The sequence below is a fragment of the Suricata suricatta genome, chromosome 8 (genome assembly GCF_006229205.1).
Source record: "Suricata suricatta isolate VVHF042 chromosome 8, meerkat_22Aug2017_6uvM2_HiC, whole genome shotgun sequence".
Classification (NCBI taxonomy): domain Eukaryota; kingdom Metazoa; phylum Chordata; class Mammalia; order Carnivora; family Herpestidae; genus Suricata; species Suricata suricatta.
The window spans coordinates 35091632-35107901 of NC_043707.1; the positions used below are offsets into that span (position 1 = coordinate 35091632).

Genomic DNA, 16270 nt, shown 5'->3' on the forward strand with positions numbered 1-16270 from the left:
TATTTCAGGAGGAAGATGCATAGTAAGAATCACACAAACGCAGCATTTTCCAGGCTGGAGATGGGGCTCTCTGGTTAGGTAGGTTTGAAGGTGATATATTACAAAAAAACCTCATAAGCTCATGACTCAGGGTTTCTGAGAGCTTCCAACATACGGGCGTCTGCGGCTCATCCCTCCGAGGGGCAGGCACAGGGGGCCCCTCCGACACTAGTCGGCAGAGCCACTGGGAGCACCGCCGTCCACCCCCAACACGGCCCATGCGCACGGTGAACACAGCACCCGGCACGGCCACTGCCAGGCCTGCCCTCTGTGTGAACAGCCCGAGCAGCCGGCACCTTCCATCCTGGTGTGGCCTGGACCTCAGAAGAGCCCTGTGGAGGGAGTCCTTACTACAAAACAGGCTCATCCTTCAAAGTCATCGAAGCAAGTGTCTCTTGTCCTGTATCTCCCCAGATACCTCCCAGCCGGCTCACCATGTTCGTAGCAGGCCCTTTCCAGAACACTGATTCAGCTAAATGACTCCCTTCCAGATGATTTCAGGGTGATTCTGCCTGCGTTTGAGTCACCTCCAGCTCCAAATGTGAGCTTTTCTGTAGAGAAACAGGGACATGTCTGCCCGGAGAGCCGGGCCCTCATCCTGCGTGGATCAGGGAAAGGGGCTGAGGACGCCGGTGGGCACACACACTGACCGTCATCGGCAAACAGATGGGGTCCAGCTGGATGTAAGATTATTCCAGACAGCGCCCCCACTTCATATTTGTTACTAACAAAGGCCTTCCTTTTCCCCAGAGCAGAAAGAGACCCACGCAGGGTTTGTGAATTCGATCCCACTGGGAGGGAGAGCCAGCCTGGCCTCCCCTGCATCTCGACTATGTCAGAATCTTATTTATTTAGTCCATTTGTAAACCGTGCCCTGCACTTTTCAAAGCCCCGGGGTGCAATCACATAAAATACTACCATTTAAAACATTCTAAAAAGCATAAAAGTAACTCTGCCATAAAATCCATTCCCTAAGTACACGGCTCCGGCTCCGTGTGGCTTGGCACTCCCCGCCGTGACCAGGGGACTGGCCGGGGACGGTGTGGGAGGGGCTGGGCCTGTCTTCCTGGTGGAGAGACTGCAGGGTCCGGTGGCACCAGGTGGATGTTCTGGTTCTGCCCTCAGAGGAATGGCCAGCTGGCCAGGGGTCACCCACGGTGTCCCAGGCACAGTCCAGGGCCTGGGCTAGGAGGCTGGACAAACAGCCAGCAGAACCGGTAGCAGGTGAGATGACCATTCTAGGGCCTTCCTCCCCTGGCTTTGCCATAGGGACATGTCCACCATGTCTGCGGCCACCTGCAGGAGAGGGCTGGCCGTCTGGCAGAGCTGGTAGGATTCAAGCCCCCAGATGCCATCACTACATTCACAACCGCACCTCCAGGTAAGGCAGCGATTCCATGAGGCATTTTGAAGACCTGGAAATTGTTCCAAGACCTGGTTGGCACCCCCGTGATTCTCTGCTGGAAACTCCGATCCAACGTGAAGGAGGCAAGAACTGGGTTCATCCGAGAGACCTCCGCTCGGGAGGCCTGTGTGCTGATCAGACTGGCCAGCCACTGTCCCAGAGGAGTGGCTCTTGGAGAGAGAGACGATCTGGGGACGGAGGCGGGACAGCGAGGGCCTGATGCGCGGCCGGAGGTGCTGGGCGCTGTGACCTGACCTGACCTGGGCGTGTTTCCCAAAGCTGCGTTCTGTTGCACCACTGGGAGCGTCTGGTCCTTTGTAGTGTCAGACAGCGTGGCTTTACATTTAACTGAGAGGCTGGCTCAGCCCTTCGCTAGTCCCTGGTCAAAATGTCCCCAAAGGGCCTGGGGCCGAGAACGGCTGCCGGCAAGCCTCTCCTGCTCCAAGTCCCTGCCCTCCCCTGGCCAATGTTCTTCCTCGGGCCTGTGTGGCCGCAGAGTGTGGCCAGCTGTCCAAGGTCGGGCTAAGCCAGGGGCTCTGGCAGATGCCAGCAGAGCAGGCAGGCATGTGGCGGGCCCCGGAGAAGCACTACTGGTGTTGGTGGTGAGCAGGGATGCCCCCCGAAGGTCACAGGGTCGGTGGCACTCGGGAAGAGGCTGTCTGCGGTTTCCGGGAGGCAGAGGGACGCGGGACCCGTGGCGGCCTCACCTCCGGCTGGAGCGGGGGCAGAGCGGTGTTGGAAGGGGGCCTGCAGTTGAGAGGAAGGACCTGGTGGGGGCCCCTCTGACGCCGGGAGGGCCTGGACCAGGTGCTGGATGGATGAGCGGGACTCGGGGGCAAGGTTTGGGGGTCTGGATGGGTGGCTCTTGAGCACCTGATGGAGCTGTGCATCCTGAGCTTCTGGAAAATTTCGTGACCGGCCAAGCAAAAGTACCTTCTCCTGCCCTGATTCCAGAGTACACCATGCTCACTGCCAAAGCCAGGAAAATCCAGGCAGAAGGAAGAGCCCTCTCGACAGACAAGAGAGATGATGGGGGTGACAGACAGGGGTGACAGATGGTCTTATTACTTATGAGAAGAGGCGAGATAGTTGTGACCAAGCAGCTCTGCCTGTTGCCATGAGAGAGGAGCGAAGAAGGAGAGGGAGGGAGAGAGAGAGGGAGAGTAAGAGGGGGTGGAGAGAGGGAGAGGGAGGGAGGGGAGAGAGAAGGAGGGAGGGAGAGAGGGAAGGAGGGGGGGTGGGAGAGAGAAGGGGAGGGAGAGAGAGGGAGGGAGGGAGAGAGGGAGGCAAGTGCCATGGGCAGCTGTGACAGGCTGATGACCGCTTCTCTTGCTCCATGGGTCACGTGCTCCAGATGTGTCCCCACCGCGAGGCTCTCGAACCAGGCCACCTGGGGCCAAACCCCACGTGTGGCCCTGGGCAGCCGTCTTAAGGGCTCTGAGCCCTATTTCTTGTGAAGCATGGGTAACAGTGGTCCCGGTCGCCATGTGAGGATTTGGAGAGAGCGCGCGTCCTTGCTGGGCGCAGGGTGTCTGGACGGCGTCTGCCAAACTGTGCTTGTGCTGCTGCCGGGAGGCCACGAGGCCACGGCCCCAAGAACCCCCCGGGGAACCGGAAGTGCAGGGTCATCTCGCTGCACGCTGAGGGGAGGCCGTGGGGACAGGTGTGTGGCCGTGTGGCCAGCCAGCAGGACTCCAGGACGTCACCGATGCAGAGATGGCGGGATCTCGAAGCAGGGCCCACTGTGGCTCCTGACTGGGCAGAGGCCATGGCCATGGTTTTGCCTGGATGGCAAATACTTCTTGACAAGATGGAGGGAGCCGGCCTGGGGGCCAGGCCCAGGTGTGCATGCTGCAGACTTTCTAGAGAGATTCTACAAGCCCATGAAAGCAGAATAATCACTTATTTGAGGAAGTGTCGGAAAACGCTCTGTCTTGATGAGGAGGGGCCTCAAGGTCTCTTGGGACCATGAGTTTTGGCTCTTTCTCTGTTGCGTGCCACTAGTTCAAAGGCATCTGCAGCATGGGCTCATGGAAGCCATGTGTGCGTGTGTGCACGTGAGCATGTGCACATGAGTGTGCAGAGAGGACTAGGCAGCAGAATCGATGGGGTCCAGCGGCTCTCTGCCCTTTGTCCACACGGCATGAGCAAGCACAGAAGCCTGGCTCCTTCTGGGCCTCTGCAGCCAGGACCCCAGCCCCAGTCACGCCCAGGCCACCCGTTCAACACACAGGCACTGGGTTCTGAAAACGACATGCACAGCAAGCGTGGCCACGCCACCTCGGCCTTCCACAAGCCGCGCACCTGTCCAACCTCTACTGTTATTTACCAAAGCACGTCCGTCATCTGAACCTTTCTCCCCTCACGTTTTTCCATCTCTGATTTGGGATTGATGGGACCAACATCCTGGCCGGCCGCGTGCTGCAGGCCTTTTTTCTTTCTTAGCACTTCATAAAATAACAATGAATCTTAGAGTCGATAATGGCATTTTAGATTCGATGAAATAAAATCTAGTGCTTAAATTTTCCTCAATTCAACCCCCTATTTTACTTGAATGTACTTATTTTAAAAGGAAACTTTTATCACGGCTTTAAATGGAGCGCCAATACTACTTGATGTGTTGGTTATATTTTTTCCTCGTAAGCATTAAATAATCTATAACGTTTATAGGCTGGCTGTGTGCATCTCTGGGGGAGCCTGCCCTGAGCTGGTTGCCCCCACTCTGGCCCAGTGCTGGGCACACAGTGGGTGGGAAAGAATGCCTGCGGAGCCCTCAGACAGCACGGCCACAGCGAGCGGGGAGGAAAGGCGGACATGCCCGAAATCAAATAGCACCAGAGACAGACAGGAAGGCAGCAGGGGTGGACCAGCACCTTTGGGATGACAGGGCGAGGATGCGCTCCTGTCTCTGCCCCCTTTACGCGCAGCGGGTGGGTTACCCTGGGCTGCATCCCGGGTCCCCAACCCCTCAGACCCCCAGCTCCAACCCCCTTGCCAGGCGCTGCCGCTGGGTCCCGAGGCCCATGCCTCTGCGCAGGGCCTGCCATCTCTCCTCTCCAGAAGCTTCTACATTTCCTCTTCTGCCTCCATCGAGCCTTGGGCTTTACGCCTCCCTCGCTGTGTATCTCCGCCTCCTTTGTGTCTAAACCTCCCCTCCGCCCTTCTCGCAGGGTCTGCTCTTCCTCTGATGGATCCCAGAAGTCTTCAGTCGGATGGATCAGTCTTCTCATCCCACGGTGTTCAGATTGTTTCAGCCAGAGGGGCCCTGGTCTGTGCAAGTCACACCTTCTCAGGGCACGTCCGCCATGGCCTTCGTGACCTGGCCTGCCGCCGGCTGTGGGGTGGCATCTCGTGTGACCCTCTCCGACCTCCTCCGACCTCAGGACCCGCAAGCCCTGACCCCAGTGGCCCGAGGGCTGCAGAACAGCCTTCCCCGGGGGCTGGGCGCTCGGTGTGCCCGGGGCCCCGTCAGGCCGCCTCCGTTTGCAAACTGCGCTGGAACACGAGCCCCTGGATCCAGGAAGGGAGGCTCTCGATACACAGTTCGGGGAAGACTCCCGCTCTCCTGGGTCTCTGGATTCCAGCATCTCGAACACCGAGTGGCGTGCCATAGCTTGATTGGTAATGAAGGAAGGAAGGGCATCTCCAGAGAGATCTCTGTGGAGGCTGGGCGGTCAGCGCCTCTCCCTGGATGCCCCTGGGGGGCCTAGGTCCTCTGTGTGGTCCTCACAAGCACTGCCCATAGGACTAAAGTCTCAGGACGAACAGGAGAGAGGGGCCTCAGGCATGAAAGGCCAAGGGCGTTCCTGTGAGGCCGGCCCTCCCCGCCGCCCCTCCGGCCTTACCTTGCACAGGCGCTGAGGGCTCATAGACCACTCGGTAGCCCTGCAGGACGCCATTGGCTGCCGCCGGCTGGCCCCAGGAGACGTTAAGTGTGGTCGAGGTGATCTCGGAGAACGCCAAGAAGCTGGGGGTCCCAGGGGCTGGAGAACAGAACGAAAAGGGACTTTTGGTAAAGCTCCCTTCCAGATCGTTTCCGTCTGTGTCTGTGCCTCCATGTACAATAAAAGTGTCATTACATGTTATTTTCAACTCCGCAAGAGTCTCGATGCCGTGGAATTAAAATAAGATGTGCTGGCCATCTCTGAACTTCCCAGGATCAATCAGAAACTGGGACCCTCCAGAGAAGGGCGGAGAAGATGACGGGGTTCAGACACAGAGGAGCCTAAGGGACACGGTGACAAAGGCGTGAAGAAGGAACTGGAGAACGAAATGCAGAGAGTTCATTTTCTAGCATCTGCTGGAGGGTCCAGCAGCCCCCGTCCTGCTCCTCTGGGGAGCGGGGCTCTGCAGCCCCCTGCGGCCTGCCCGCCTCTCCTGGCCTCTTTCTCGGGGCCCCAGCTGGTCCTCCTCTGAAACCGCATGGTGTCTGCCCTCAGGCTGGGGCCAGGGAGGCCCAGTGAGCCTCCCGGGCTGGGACAAGCTGCCGCGGGTGCAGAGGGCCGGGTGGGCGGCCAGGGAGCTGACCCTGGTCGCTGCCCCTTGCCTGGGCTCTGTGTGGGGGTGCCCGAATCAGCCCTACGCATCCCCCATCTGCTCTCGTTCCTGTCCATGGGGCCCCTTCATGACCTGCCTGGTCCCCCCACCCTGGATTCCAGAACTGGCCTCTGCTGGATGAGACCCAAGGGAAACAGTCCTTGCGCCAGTCCTCTTGTGGGAAGGGCACAGGACGCTTCGGAGCCCCGAGCGGGACGGGTCGCCCCGACTTTCCTGGCCTCACGCTTCCTAGGTCCCACAAACTGCATCCCAGACCCCTGGGACCAGGGGGAAGCCGATATTCCCTTGGAGTTCCTGACTAATTCCTAATGTTCTCGAGGCCGCTGGGGAGCTGGGAACCATGAAAGGGGGAGCCTCATGCCGTGTGTGTGCACGCGGGGCCACAGGCAACGAGGCATGTGGCAGCGTGGTGCTCTCGGGCCCGGCTGGTGGCGGGTGTCTGAGAGGTGGCTACAAGCTGGTCTGGGTGGTCTGCGGCCCTGAAACCTGGAGAGCCGGGCAGCACCTGCTACTCATTTCCCAGGGATCTGGATGCTTGGTACTGAGCCCACAGTAAGTTCCCCTAGGAAACTGGAAGGAGGCCGGGGTGCAGGCGCAGAGCCCTCCCATCCCCCACCACCCGGGAGGGTCCGGGGCAACATGCACTGTTCATGGCCGTCTCACAGGGACTGGGTGCCACATGCAGCAGGCCAGAGCCGGGCCCTGAGGGAAGCAAATGAGTGCCGGCCAGACCTTTCTTTCCAGAAAGCCCCAGGCACACAAGGGGCCTATGTTATAGGTCAGGCAGAGCAAAGGGCTGTGGGGACAAGGAGAGGACCGCTCATCCAGCTGGGCTGGGCGTGACACCTGCGGCCGAGGGAAGGGGAGCCCGGCAGAAGCCTGTGGGGAGGAAACACACTGCTCTCCTACCGGCCTGATGGGTGCGCCCCTGCCTGGGGTCACTCTGGGGCCCGTCTCCGGCCGCATTGAAGGCTGAGATGCTGACCAGGTAAGGGGTGTGGCTGGTCAAGTTCTTCAGCTTCACCACCGTCTCTGGCAGGAAGAGGACTTTCATCTTCTCTGTTTCGTTCTGGCTGTCTGCCTCCCAGTAGTAAACCTGTCGAAAAGAGCCAGAGGTTGGAGGCTGGCCACGGGGCCCTGGGGCAGGGGTGGCCGCCAACTGTCTCAAGCTGGTGGGGAGGCACCCGGCGAGTGCAGGGCAGGACTGGAGCTCGAGCCCCGCGTTTCTCCTGGATTGACTTCCTCCCACCCGGCTTGCGTGTGCTGGCAGGCGGACTTGGTGCCCGGGCACAGAGGCTGGAGGAGGTGGCCAGCCGGTCGAGAACCACCACCCGAGAGCCAGCCCCAGCCGGCCACCCAGAGACAGCCCTCCATGGATCCACCCTGGCTCCAGGGGGCAAAGCCTAGCCAGGCCGTCAGGGCCGCTGGCCCATGGGGCAGCCAGCTGCAGAGCCAGGGACACTCTCCGCCCCCACATCCGGCCACCGGCATCCCTGACTCCGTCCGCTAGATGTGGCCAGTCCTGCTCTCAGGACTGAACAAATGCGATCCTACGCTTGAATGGGCCTTACTAACTTGAGATCAATACCCAAGTTCAATGTCTTTATCATTAAGGAAATTAGAAAACATATTTTGGACATACATAAATAGCATCTTGCCTCCAAGCTCATAAGACTTCCCGTTACCTCATTAATCACTGCAACAGCCCTGCCATGGAGGAAGGTATTTATTTTCATAAAACACCGACCAAAATCATTTTTAAATGGACATTTAATTGGCCCGATAGTCATCAGGGCAGGCTGGCCCGCAGAAGCTGATGACTGACCGATCTGGGCGCACTAGCCGGGAGTCATTCAGGAGAAAGAAGGGGACAGCCCCGGGCTGCTTCCTCCAGGCTGCCCTGAGCTGATCCGTCTGACTTCTCTCCTTAAACGTGGCCTTCCAGACGGGTGTGCAAGGAGCTTCCTGCCCCCAGACGCACCCACTCTGGGTGATTACTTGTCGGCCTCCAGTCCCTCCCTCACCCCATCTCCACAATGTTTAGCTTATGTGGAATTTTAGTGTGGTGGTTCTCAAAGCGGGGTCCCCGGGAACCACATGCTCTGGGGGAACTTGCTAGAAATGCAAATTCTTGGCTCTGCTCAGGCCTCATGAAATATTCAATAGCCCAAGGGCCGAGCTGGGGTGGAGAACAGGTTCCCTTCCGCAGGCTCTGTTTTATGGTCGGCAAACATACAGGAGGCTCCTAGATTGAGAGAAGGAGCAGGGTGCCTGGCCGGGCCTGGAAGGGAGCGGCTGCTGGGCGCAAGCTGGCTGCACGGTGAACCTGGCCCGCCCCCAGGCCGGTCGCTAGGTCAGGCTAGGCCTGCTCCAGCCTCCCAGCACCGACCATGGCTCTCTGGTCTGATGGTCTGGTGTGTGTGCGGGGAAAGGTGGGAGTGAGTGGGGGAGGGAGGCAGGCTGGAATGAGCAGGGCACGGGGGCAGGATGGAGTGAGCCGGGGGAGGGGTGTTGTCAGGACACAGTGAGCTGAGAGCGGCAGCCCTGGGGTACAGCCAGGGTCCCAGAGAAGCCCCGGGAACTGTGGGGATGTCAGCCACTTTCTGGCCCACAAGGGAGCCGGAGGGAGGGAAGAGCCAAACTCCGTGAGAGGAGAGCCTTGCCTTGTAGCCTTGGATGTTCCCGTTCTGGCTCTCGGGTGGCGGCGGCTCCCACGTGACCTCCAGCTGGCTGGCCGAGAGCGGGGTCACCCGGACGTTCTGCGGGGCCATGGCCGGGGCTGGGGAGAGAGCAGCACATGAGAGGGGCTGGGACGCTCCAGCGTGGGCCGCCTTGGAGCCCGCCCGAGCCGTCCGACCTTTACGCCGGGGAGCGCTGCCCACGCCCTTCCTGGAATCCTGTTCTGAGCTGGCATAAATTAGAGTCTGGAGAATTACAACGAAAATTATATTCATTATAATAATTATATTGAGACGCCGCCAGCAGAGTGTTCAGAAACAAGAGTGTGATCTGGTCATCTGCGTGCCTCGTGGATGGGCGTGGGGCGTGGGTGGGGCTGGCAGGATCCAAGGGCGGCTGTGCTGTCACAGCGTGGTGCGTGCAGGAGGCTCTGGGGTCTCAGTACCCACAGGGGACGTGGGGGCCTGTCGCTGAGCCAGCTGCGGCTGGCTCTATGTGCAGTGCTGCTCTGCTCGCGGTGGAGGGAGGCAGTGCGTTTGGATGGAATCTGGAGAGAACATAGCACCTGTGCGCCCATCCCAAGTTCAGGAACCTCGTGTTGTGGAGCTGCTTCCCCGGGTCTGGGGTCTGCAGATGCAGGGCTGTCACAGGAGCCGCCTGCACTGGTCCCCATCCCCTGCCCCGTACCCAGGCACCTTATGGCTCAAACTCTGAGGACCCGATCCTCGATTCTGACCCTGTCCTCTTGCACTGGGGACCACATCAGGCAGAGGCAGAGGAGACACGGTGGCCATCGGCCAAGCAGGCAGCCCCGGGGCAGCTGGGATGGCACAGAGCACACGTGTGCACACACAGGACACGCGTCTCTGCTCCATCTCTGGATTTCTCGCCGGGCATCTGCACAGGACTCGCTGCTCTCTGCCTCCTGGGAGCCACTCCCTTTGCCCGCCTGTGCGCACCCCACCAGGGATGCTGGGCTGGACCCCAGAGCCCTGGGGCTGTGTGGGGGGCTCCGGCTCAAGGGCCTAGGAGTGCTGCCTTTCGACTCAAGTACTCCACACACGGAGACAACGGAACGACCAGTCTGAGGGCGACAGCGCAGCATGCTGGCTCTCAGGAGAGAACGACCTTCGAGAGTCACCCCTTCCCTTCTCTCCCCCCACAGTGTGGAATCAAATAGTAATTAACACCCACTCAGCCTGACACCGACTATTTATTTTGTTCTAACTGTGTGGTTCCTGTATTATCACAACCCACCCTGCCGTTAATGGAAATGTTAATAACCCACACCAGGTTGTTGTGACAGATGCTCGGCCTCATTATCAGAAATTCTTATTTACCGCTCCATTAAACAACAGAATCACACAAAAAAACAATTCAATCAAAACTAACTGGAGGAATTTTAACAGCCACATTAATAATCCAAAACATAAATAAAGTTAATGTCTTTTGCATGTTTGCCATCGGCAACTCTATCGCGAAATTACTGTTGTACAATTAAAACGTGAAAGGCAAAATTGAGCACGGCCATTACCCCGGTAGTGGGTTAGAACCGTCGGTGGAGTGGTGGTCCGCACCCGCCCACCCCCGAGGCTTCCTTTTCAAACCTCGGGCCCCCGACCGTTCTCTGGACACGGAGGCCCACAGAAACGGGTGCTTCTATGGGTTCGAGGCGGCTCCCGAATTCAGGGGCCACGTGGCTGGACAAAACCCACGTTTTGTGTGAGGCTCCGATGTGCCCACCAGCTGTCCTGTGGAGTGGAGCTTTCGTGCCGTAAAAACAGAGAATGAGGATGTTTTTGATGATGACACAAGCAGGGAAGAGAGAAATGCGTGTAAACACAGAACAGAGTGTGCTGCTTTCGGGACTTAGGTTCCCGAAAGCTCCTGGGTCTCCGCCCCGGCAGGACAGCCTTGACCCGGGAAGGCACCGCTGGTGTTTGCCCCAAACGACATTCTCACTCTTCAGGGAGCATCTGACGAGCACGTCTGCCTGCTCTCCCCGCTTTGCACACACAGGTATCGGACCAGAATGCTTTCGGAACACGCATGAAATCGTGTTCGAGAAGCATTTTAGCCTAGCGTGCTGGCATTTGCTGATACTGTTCTGCCTGTGACAGCTCCGAAGGGGGGCTCACAAAGGTGAAGGTACAGCGCGGAGATTCTCCGCACATGTCACTTCAGTGCTGGTGATGCCACCACAGCTGTGAGCCAGTCCTTGGTGGCCATGGAGCTGCCAGAGGGAGTGAGCTTCTGTAGCCATCCTGCACCTAAAGATTCTGGAATCTTCTACGATTCTGGCTGATGGCGTTGGGAGGCCCTGCAGGTTGGGTGTGGGGGGCTGCACGCAGGCAGGCAAGCCCCACAGGGCAGGACGGCAGCTTACTCAACCCCTAGGTGGGCTTGCTTCCCCCGACGTGGCCATCAGTCATCGGTCCCCGGGTAACAAAGCGCCTCTGCTCCAAGGCGAGGTAGCTGGTCAAGCCCAGGGTGCTCACACCATGGAAAAGAAAACAGGTCCATAAAGGTGGATGCTTGAGGGGCAAGGGAATGTCTGCTGTGCCACAGGCACGAACTCTGCAGACTCACTCACCCACTCGAAACATCCACTCCCCTCCCACGGGAGGGTCGTCTGGCCAGCCTGTGGAAGTCTCCCTCCCGTGGGGACCCACACGTCTACCCCTCTGACAATAGTTTGGTCGACGACAGGGGAGCAGTAGTGACATGTGAGCAGAGGTGACCTAGGCCACCTCCCAGCAGAAGCTTCCAGAGGGTTCCTTGGCCGGCTACCTTGATTTTCCCACAACCACCTGAGCAGCAGGTCCAGCATGGGGACTGACCCGTCAGTCTCTGTCTCGGAAAGAAGACGACAGGAAGCTGGAGAGACAGAGCTGGCCTTGAAGGATGGGGAAGGTGGGCTCGAGGAGCTGCTGCTGCTGTTTCAGCCACGGGGACTCTGTAGTTAGTCGTTGCCATGGCACAATGTGCTAGAATTTTCTGAATGTCAACCAGGCCCTCAGCCTAGTGCTGAGGGCTGCGCGGATACAAAGACATGGAGACAGCTGTGACAAAAATCACGATACAGGGTGTGATGTGAGGGCAGGTTCCAAGGGCCATGAGAAGTCACTTCTGGCTGGAGGATAGGGGCTCTTTCCTGGAAATGGTATCCTTCAAAAATGGGGAGGATTTAATGTGAGACAAGGACCAGGGACGCAGGGATGATGTAGAAGACAGGAATGGGAAGGTCAAAGGTACAGAGGTGAGAAGGCGGGGTATCTGCTGGGGTCACGTAGGTCAGATGGTCATCCAGATGGCAGTGCTACCTAGGGCCATGCCAGGCACATATTAGGGCTGAGACATGGCAAGCCATGCTACATCATGCTAGGTCATTCTAGGTCATGCTAGGTCATACTAGGTAGTGCTAGGCTGTGCTAGATCATATGAGCTATGTTAGGCTATACTAAGCCATACTAGGCCATGCTAGATCATGCTAGGCTATGCTAGGTCATTACTTTCACTTTTTGTAACCCAGTGATTCATTATTTGGGTAAAGCAAACTTTTAACTGATACTTTGAGGATCATTGTTAACATTTTAATATAACGAGGTTAAGTGTTTCTTCATATAATCAAGAAAGTTACGTCTTCCTCAGTTCACTTTAATTGCATCAGCCCCTTTCTGGCCAAACACTTCCTGACTTCCTGTCAGAGGACACAGGAAACAAAATTCTCTAGTTTCCCTTCGCGCACACTTTGCCAGCACATCTGTTCCTCTAAGCCAGGAGACCTGGAGACAGACTCCAGCTCCGGGCAATTCTCTAACCTCTGGGGCCTTCGCAATACAGAAAGGAGGCTTAAACGGATCATAGTTCTTCAGCTCAGAGCGGGTGAAGTCAGAACTGGAGACCAAGCAATGACTCAGAGCAGGAAAGCGGGGAAGGAGCAGAATCTCAAAAAGTGGGCTGAGCCGCACACACAAAGGCTTCTTTCACTTCTGGGCAGGGACCTGGTCCCCAGGAGAAAGACGGGAGAGTCACCGCCATCACCAAACCTAAAGCCCGATGCCCGGGGCGCCCGGGAGGCCGCCAGCCCCGCCTCAAGAGACTCAGGGTCTGTCAGCGACCGGACAGTGCGGCATCACCCAGTAATTTTTTTTTACAAAAGCCTGCAACAGACGGTTCAGAGGGAGAGGATGATGATTTATAAATCAGTGATGAACATGGAAGACGGGACCGGCCTAACTCACCCTCCAGCCCCCTGGCTCCAGAATCCGCAGGGCCTTCTCAAGAGTGTTCTCTTCTAGTCTGCCGCTGCTGGCATCCCAGCAGCCCCTCCGAGGGGTGTGACAAGGGCGCCCAGGGCGGCATTGAAGCTTTGGGCCTGGGCTCACTTCACCCTCACACCCCAGGAGGCGGAAGGCGCAGGGGGCTCGTCGGTGCCATTTGCGCAGGGGAGGGGGCGGGTCCAGAGAGAGCAGTGTCCCCATGTACCCCACACTCCAAGCCAGGCAGCCTGGCTCCCAGCAACATGGCTGGGGGTGGGCAGGGGATTCAAGGCCAAATTCCTGGGGTCCTAGAGCGGCTCCCAGCACCGTCTCTTGCGCTGGCGCCCTGCCCTCCAGCTCAAATGCCCTTCTTTGTTCCAATCAGCTCACTGCTGAGCCAGAACAAACGCAACTCTAAGGAAGTTTAATAAGAAAAATCAGGAGACTGGTCCCAGAAAATCATTTTCAAAGTAATCAAGGCCATGTACTCCACAAGACACAGGCTGTAGGCAGGAGGTTGTGGGAAAAGCACTGGATGGCAAGTTTGGGGACACAGTTCAGTCTCCTTGAGCCTGTTTCTTTCGTAAAATAGGAGAAAATACCAGACTCTGTGGGTTTCAGAGATGAAAAGAAGTAAGTCTTGAGACGGCACAGCTCGGCGGCCAGCAAGGAGGAGATGCTCTGTAAGGTACTCTTGCTCCAAGCTCATTCCCCTGCACTCTCTGACTGGTGAATCACCCAGCGGGCAGGGACGGCATACTGGTCCTGCGTGGCCTGTGTCCCTATGGGGACTGTCGGTAATTACGTCACCATGTGCTGACACGTGTAAATGTCCATCTCTCCTCAGAGTTTCCTCATGAACCAGGGGCCGCGTAGGTGTGTCCTGAGCACTCTGTCTTCCACAGCCCTGGACGCCAGGATTCTGGATCATGGAGACACACTGAGGACCCACCTCTGGTCCTCCATACCCCCCTCCCTTATGTAATCCGCTCTGTGAACACTTGCTTCCAGCCACGGAACATGGTAGATGTGGTGGGCAGTGGCACTGTGATGAGCATACAGAAGACTGGGTCTCTCCATAGTTAGGGCCCCTCCAGTGGCCCTGTGTCCTGCCCTCTCCCTTACCCACTGATAAAGCCAGCAGCCGTGCAGGGATATGCCCCATGGAAAGGCTTGCCATGGCCTCCGTCCAACAGCCCAGGAGACAGAGTCCTGCCAATGACTACAGCAGGGAGCTTACAGAAGGACCCTTTCCTGGTCCAGCCTTTGGATGAGACGGCAGCCCTTGCTCGCACCTCTGGAGAGACCCACAGTGGAGGACACAGCTAAGTTGGGCCTGGACTCCTGGCCTCTGCACACTGTGCTGTGGGACACGTGTGCTGTTTGAAGCAGCTGAGTGGGGAGCATTTGTTATGCAGCAATAGCTAACTGATACATCCAATAAGCATGAGCTCCTCTAGGAAAGACGCCCAGCCTAGCTCCAGTCTCTGCACATTCTGGGCTCTGATGGGTGGGCTCAAATCTGGTGTAGTGTCACGTGTAAGTGTGGGATTTCACTGTTCAAGTGACAACCCACTATTCTTTCCAACATGTGTTCGTAACCGGCACAGACTCAGCTCTGGGCTTGGCACTGTGAGGGTGCAGCGGAACACCGCTCCCGGCCTTCTGATCGATAGCTGTGCTGCAGGAATCATGGAAGTCTGGAGCCTGTGGGGGCTTTGGGAGGTTCTCATCCTGGCTCCAGAGTGAAGGCAAGGGTGAGATCAGGAAGGCTCTTAGTCATGAGAGAGCAAGCTTACACATGTGGGGAGGGGGCGGGGTTCCCAGGCAGGGGGCTCAAGCAAGGGACTCAGGGCAGCAAACATGCGCCAAGGACACTCAGTCTTCCTCAGCTTGGGACGTGGGCTGATCGGCGATCAAGCGGCAGCTGCGATCCTAAACTAGCTGCGCTAGTTTTACAAAGTGCGATTTAAAAGCAGGGGCTTCGTGGTGCCCGGGGGGCTCCGTCGGTTAGTGGCTGACCTTAATTTCAGCTCAGGTCATGGTCTCACGGTTTGTGAGTTTGAGCCCCGCGTCGGGCACCGTGCTGATGTTGTGGAGTCTGCTTAGTGTTCTCTGTCTCCCTCTTTCTCTCTCTCTGCCCCTCGCCTGCTCTCTGTCTCTCAAAATCAATAAGTAAATGTTTTTAGAGCTTTTTTAAATTAAAAAAAAAAACCCAGCTGTTTCGACAGGAATGGAGGTTGAGGCCAGAGGGTTTCAAACCCATAATGGCAAACGTAGCTCTGTCACGGCTATTTTAGTGATCAAGGTGAGCGCGGAACATCTGATTCCATCCAGTGGCGCCCCTCGCTTCCCACCATCACCGACACCCTTGCCGGCACCCACCGTCCTCGCCCGCCGGCAAGAGGGGCAGAGGTGAAAGCCGCTCAGACAAGCCAGCTCTGCCGCGGGCCCGTTGCCGGGTTTTGTCCTCGCCTATGCAGTCAGCTTCCCCCCAGAGCGAGACCCAGGCCCTGACGGCCGTGGCTGGGGCCTGCTCACTGGCGGTCTGCGGAACGCAAACCACGGTCCCTGGTGAGTCAACCCCATCCTGTGCAGACTGTATTCGCAAAGCTCAAGCGACAGGAAGGATGTTTATTCTCATTTCACACCTTCGAAACCTGAGGCTAAAGGGGCTTACATTACGTGCCCCAGAAAGGGCTGGATTTGAACTTGGGTCTGCGTAACCAGAAGGCCATATTGATTGTCAAGGAACAGGCATTGGGAAGCTTTCCAAGAAGGGCCAGGCAGCATTTTAGGATTTTTGTTTTATTTTTTTCCTTAATCTTTTATTTATTTTTGAGGCAGAGAGAGACAGAGGGGGACGGCCAGAGAGAGAGACACAGAATCGGAAGCAGGCTCCAGGCTCTGAGCTGTCAGCACAGAGCCCGACATAAGGCTCAAACCCACAAGCTGTGAGGTCATGACCTGAGCTGAAGTTGGAGGCTTAAACAACTGAGCCACCCAGGTGCCCGGCATTTTAAGTTTTAAGGGACACAAGGTCTCTGTTTCAATGACTCAGCTCTGCCTCTGCACCCCAAAAGTAGCCACACACAGTAAGCAAATTAATGGGACTCTCGATAAAACCTTATTTACAAAAACAGGCTCTGGCTGGGTTCGGCCCCTGGGCCTGGTCTGCGGACCCTGCTCTGAGTCAGTATAGAAAGGGCAGGGCTGGGAGCAGGGTCCTTGCCTGCTAAGCTGCTTTGGCATGATGAGTCCTGGAATGTCCCCAGCCTCCAGCCTCCTGGGATTGTCCCCATGACGTAACCCTGGGACTGTCAGGTGC

At 57.5% G+C, this 16270-nt stretch overlaps 1 protein-coding gene across 1 annotated transcript in view; it reads right to left on the bottom strand.

Moving 5' to 3' along the window:
* Positions 1-16270, bottom strand: part of SDK1 (sidekick cell adhesion molecule 1) — a 561603-nt gene that overhangs the window by 26971 nt on the left and 518362 nt on the right. The window contains exons 37-39 of the mRNA XM_029945757.1: positions 8665-8780; positions 6911-7097; positions 5290-5427 (exon numbers count right to left, since the gene is read on the bottom strand). Of these exons, the coding sequence (XP_029801617.1) occupies positions 5290-5427; positions 6911-7097; positions 8665-8780 (441 nt within the window). The remainder of the gene's footprint in view (positions 1-5289; positions 5428-6910; positions 7098-8664; positions 8781-16270) is intronic.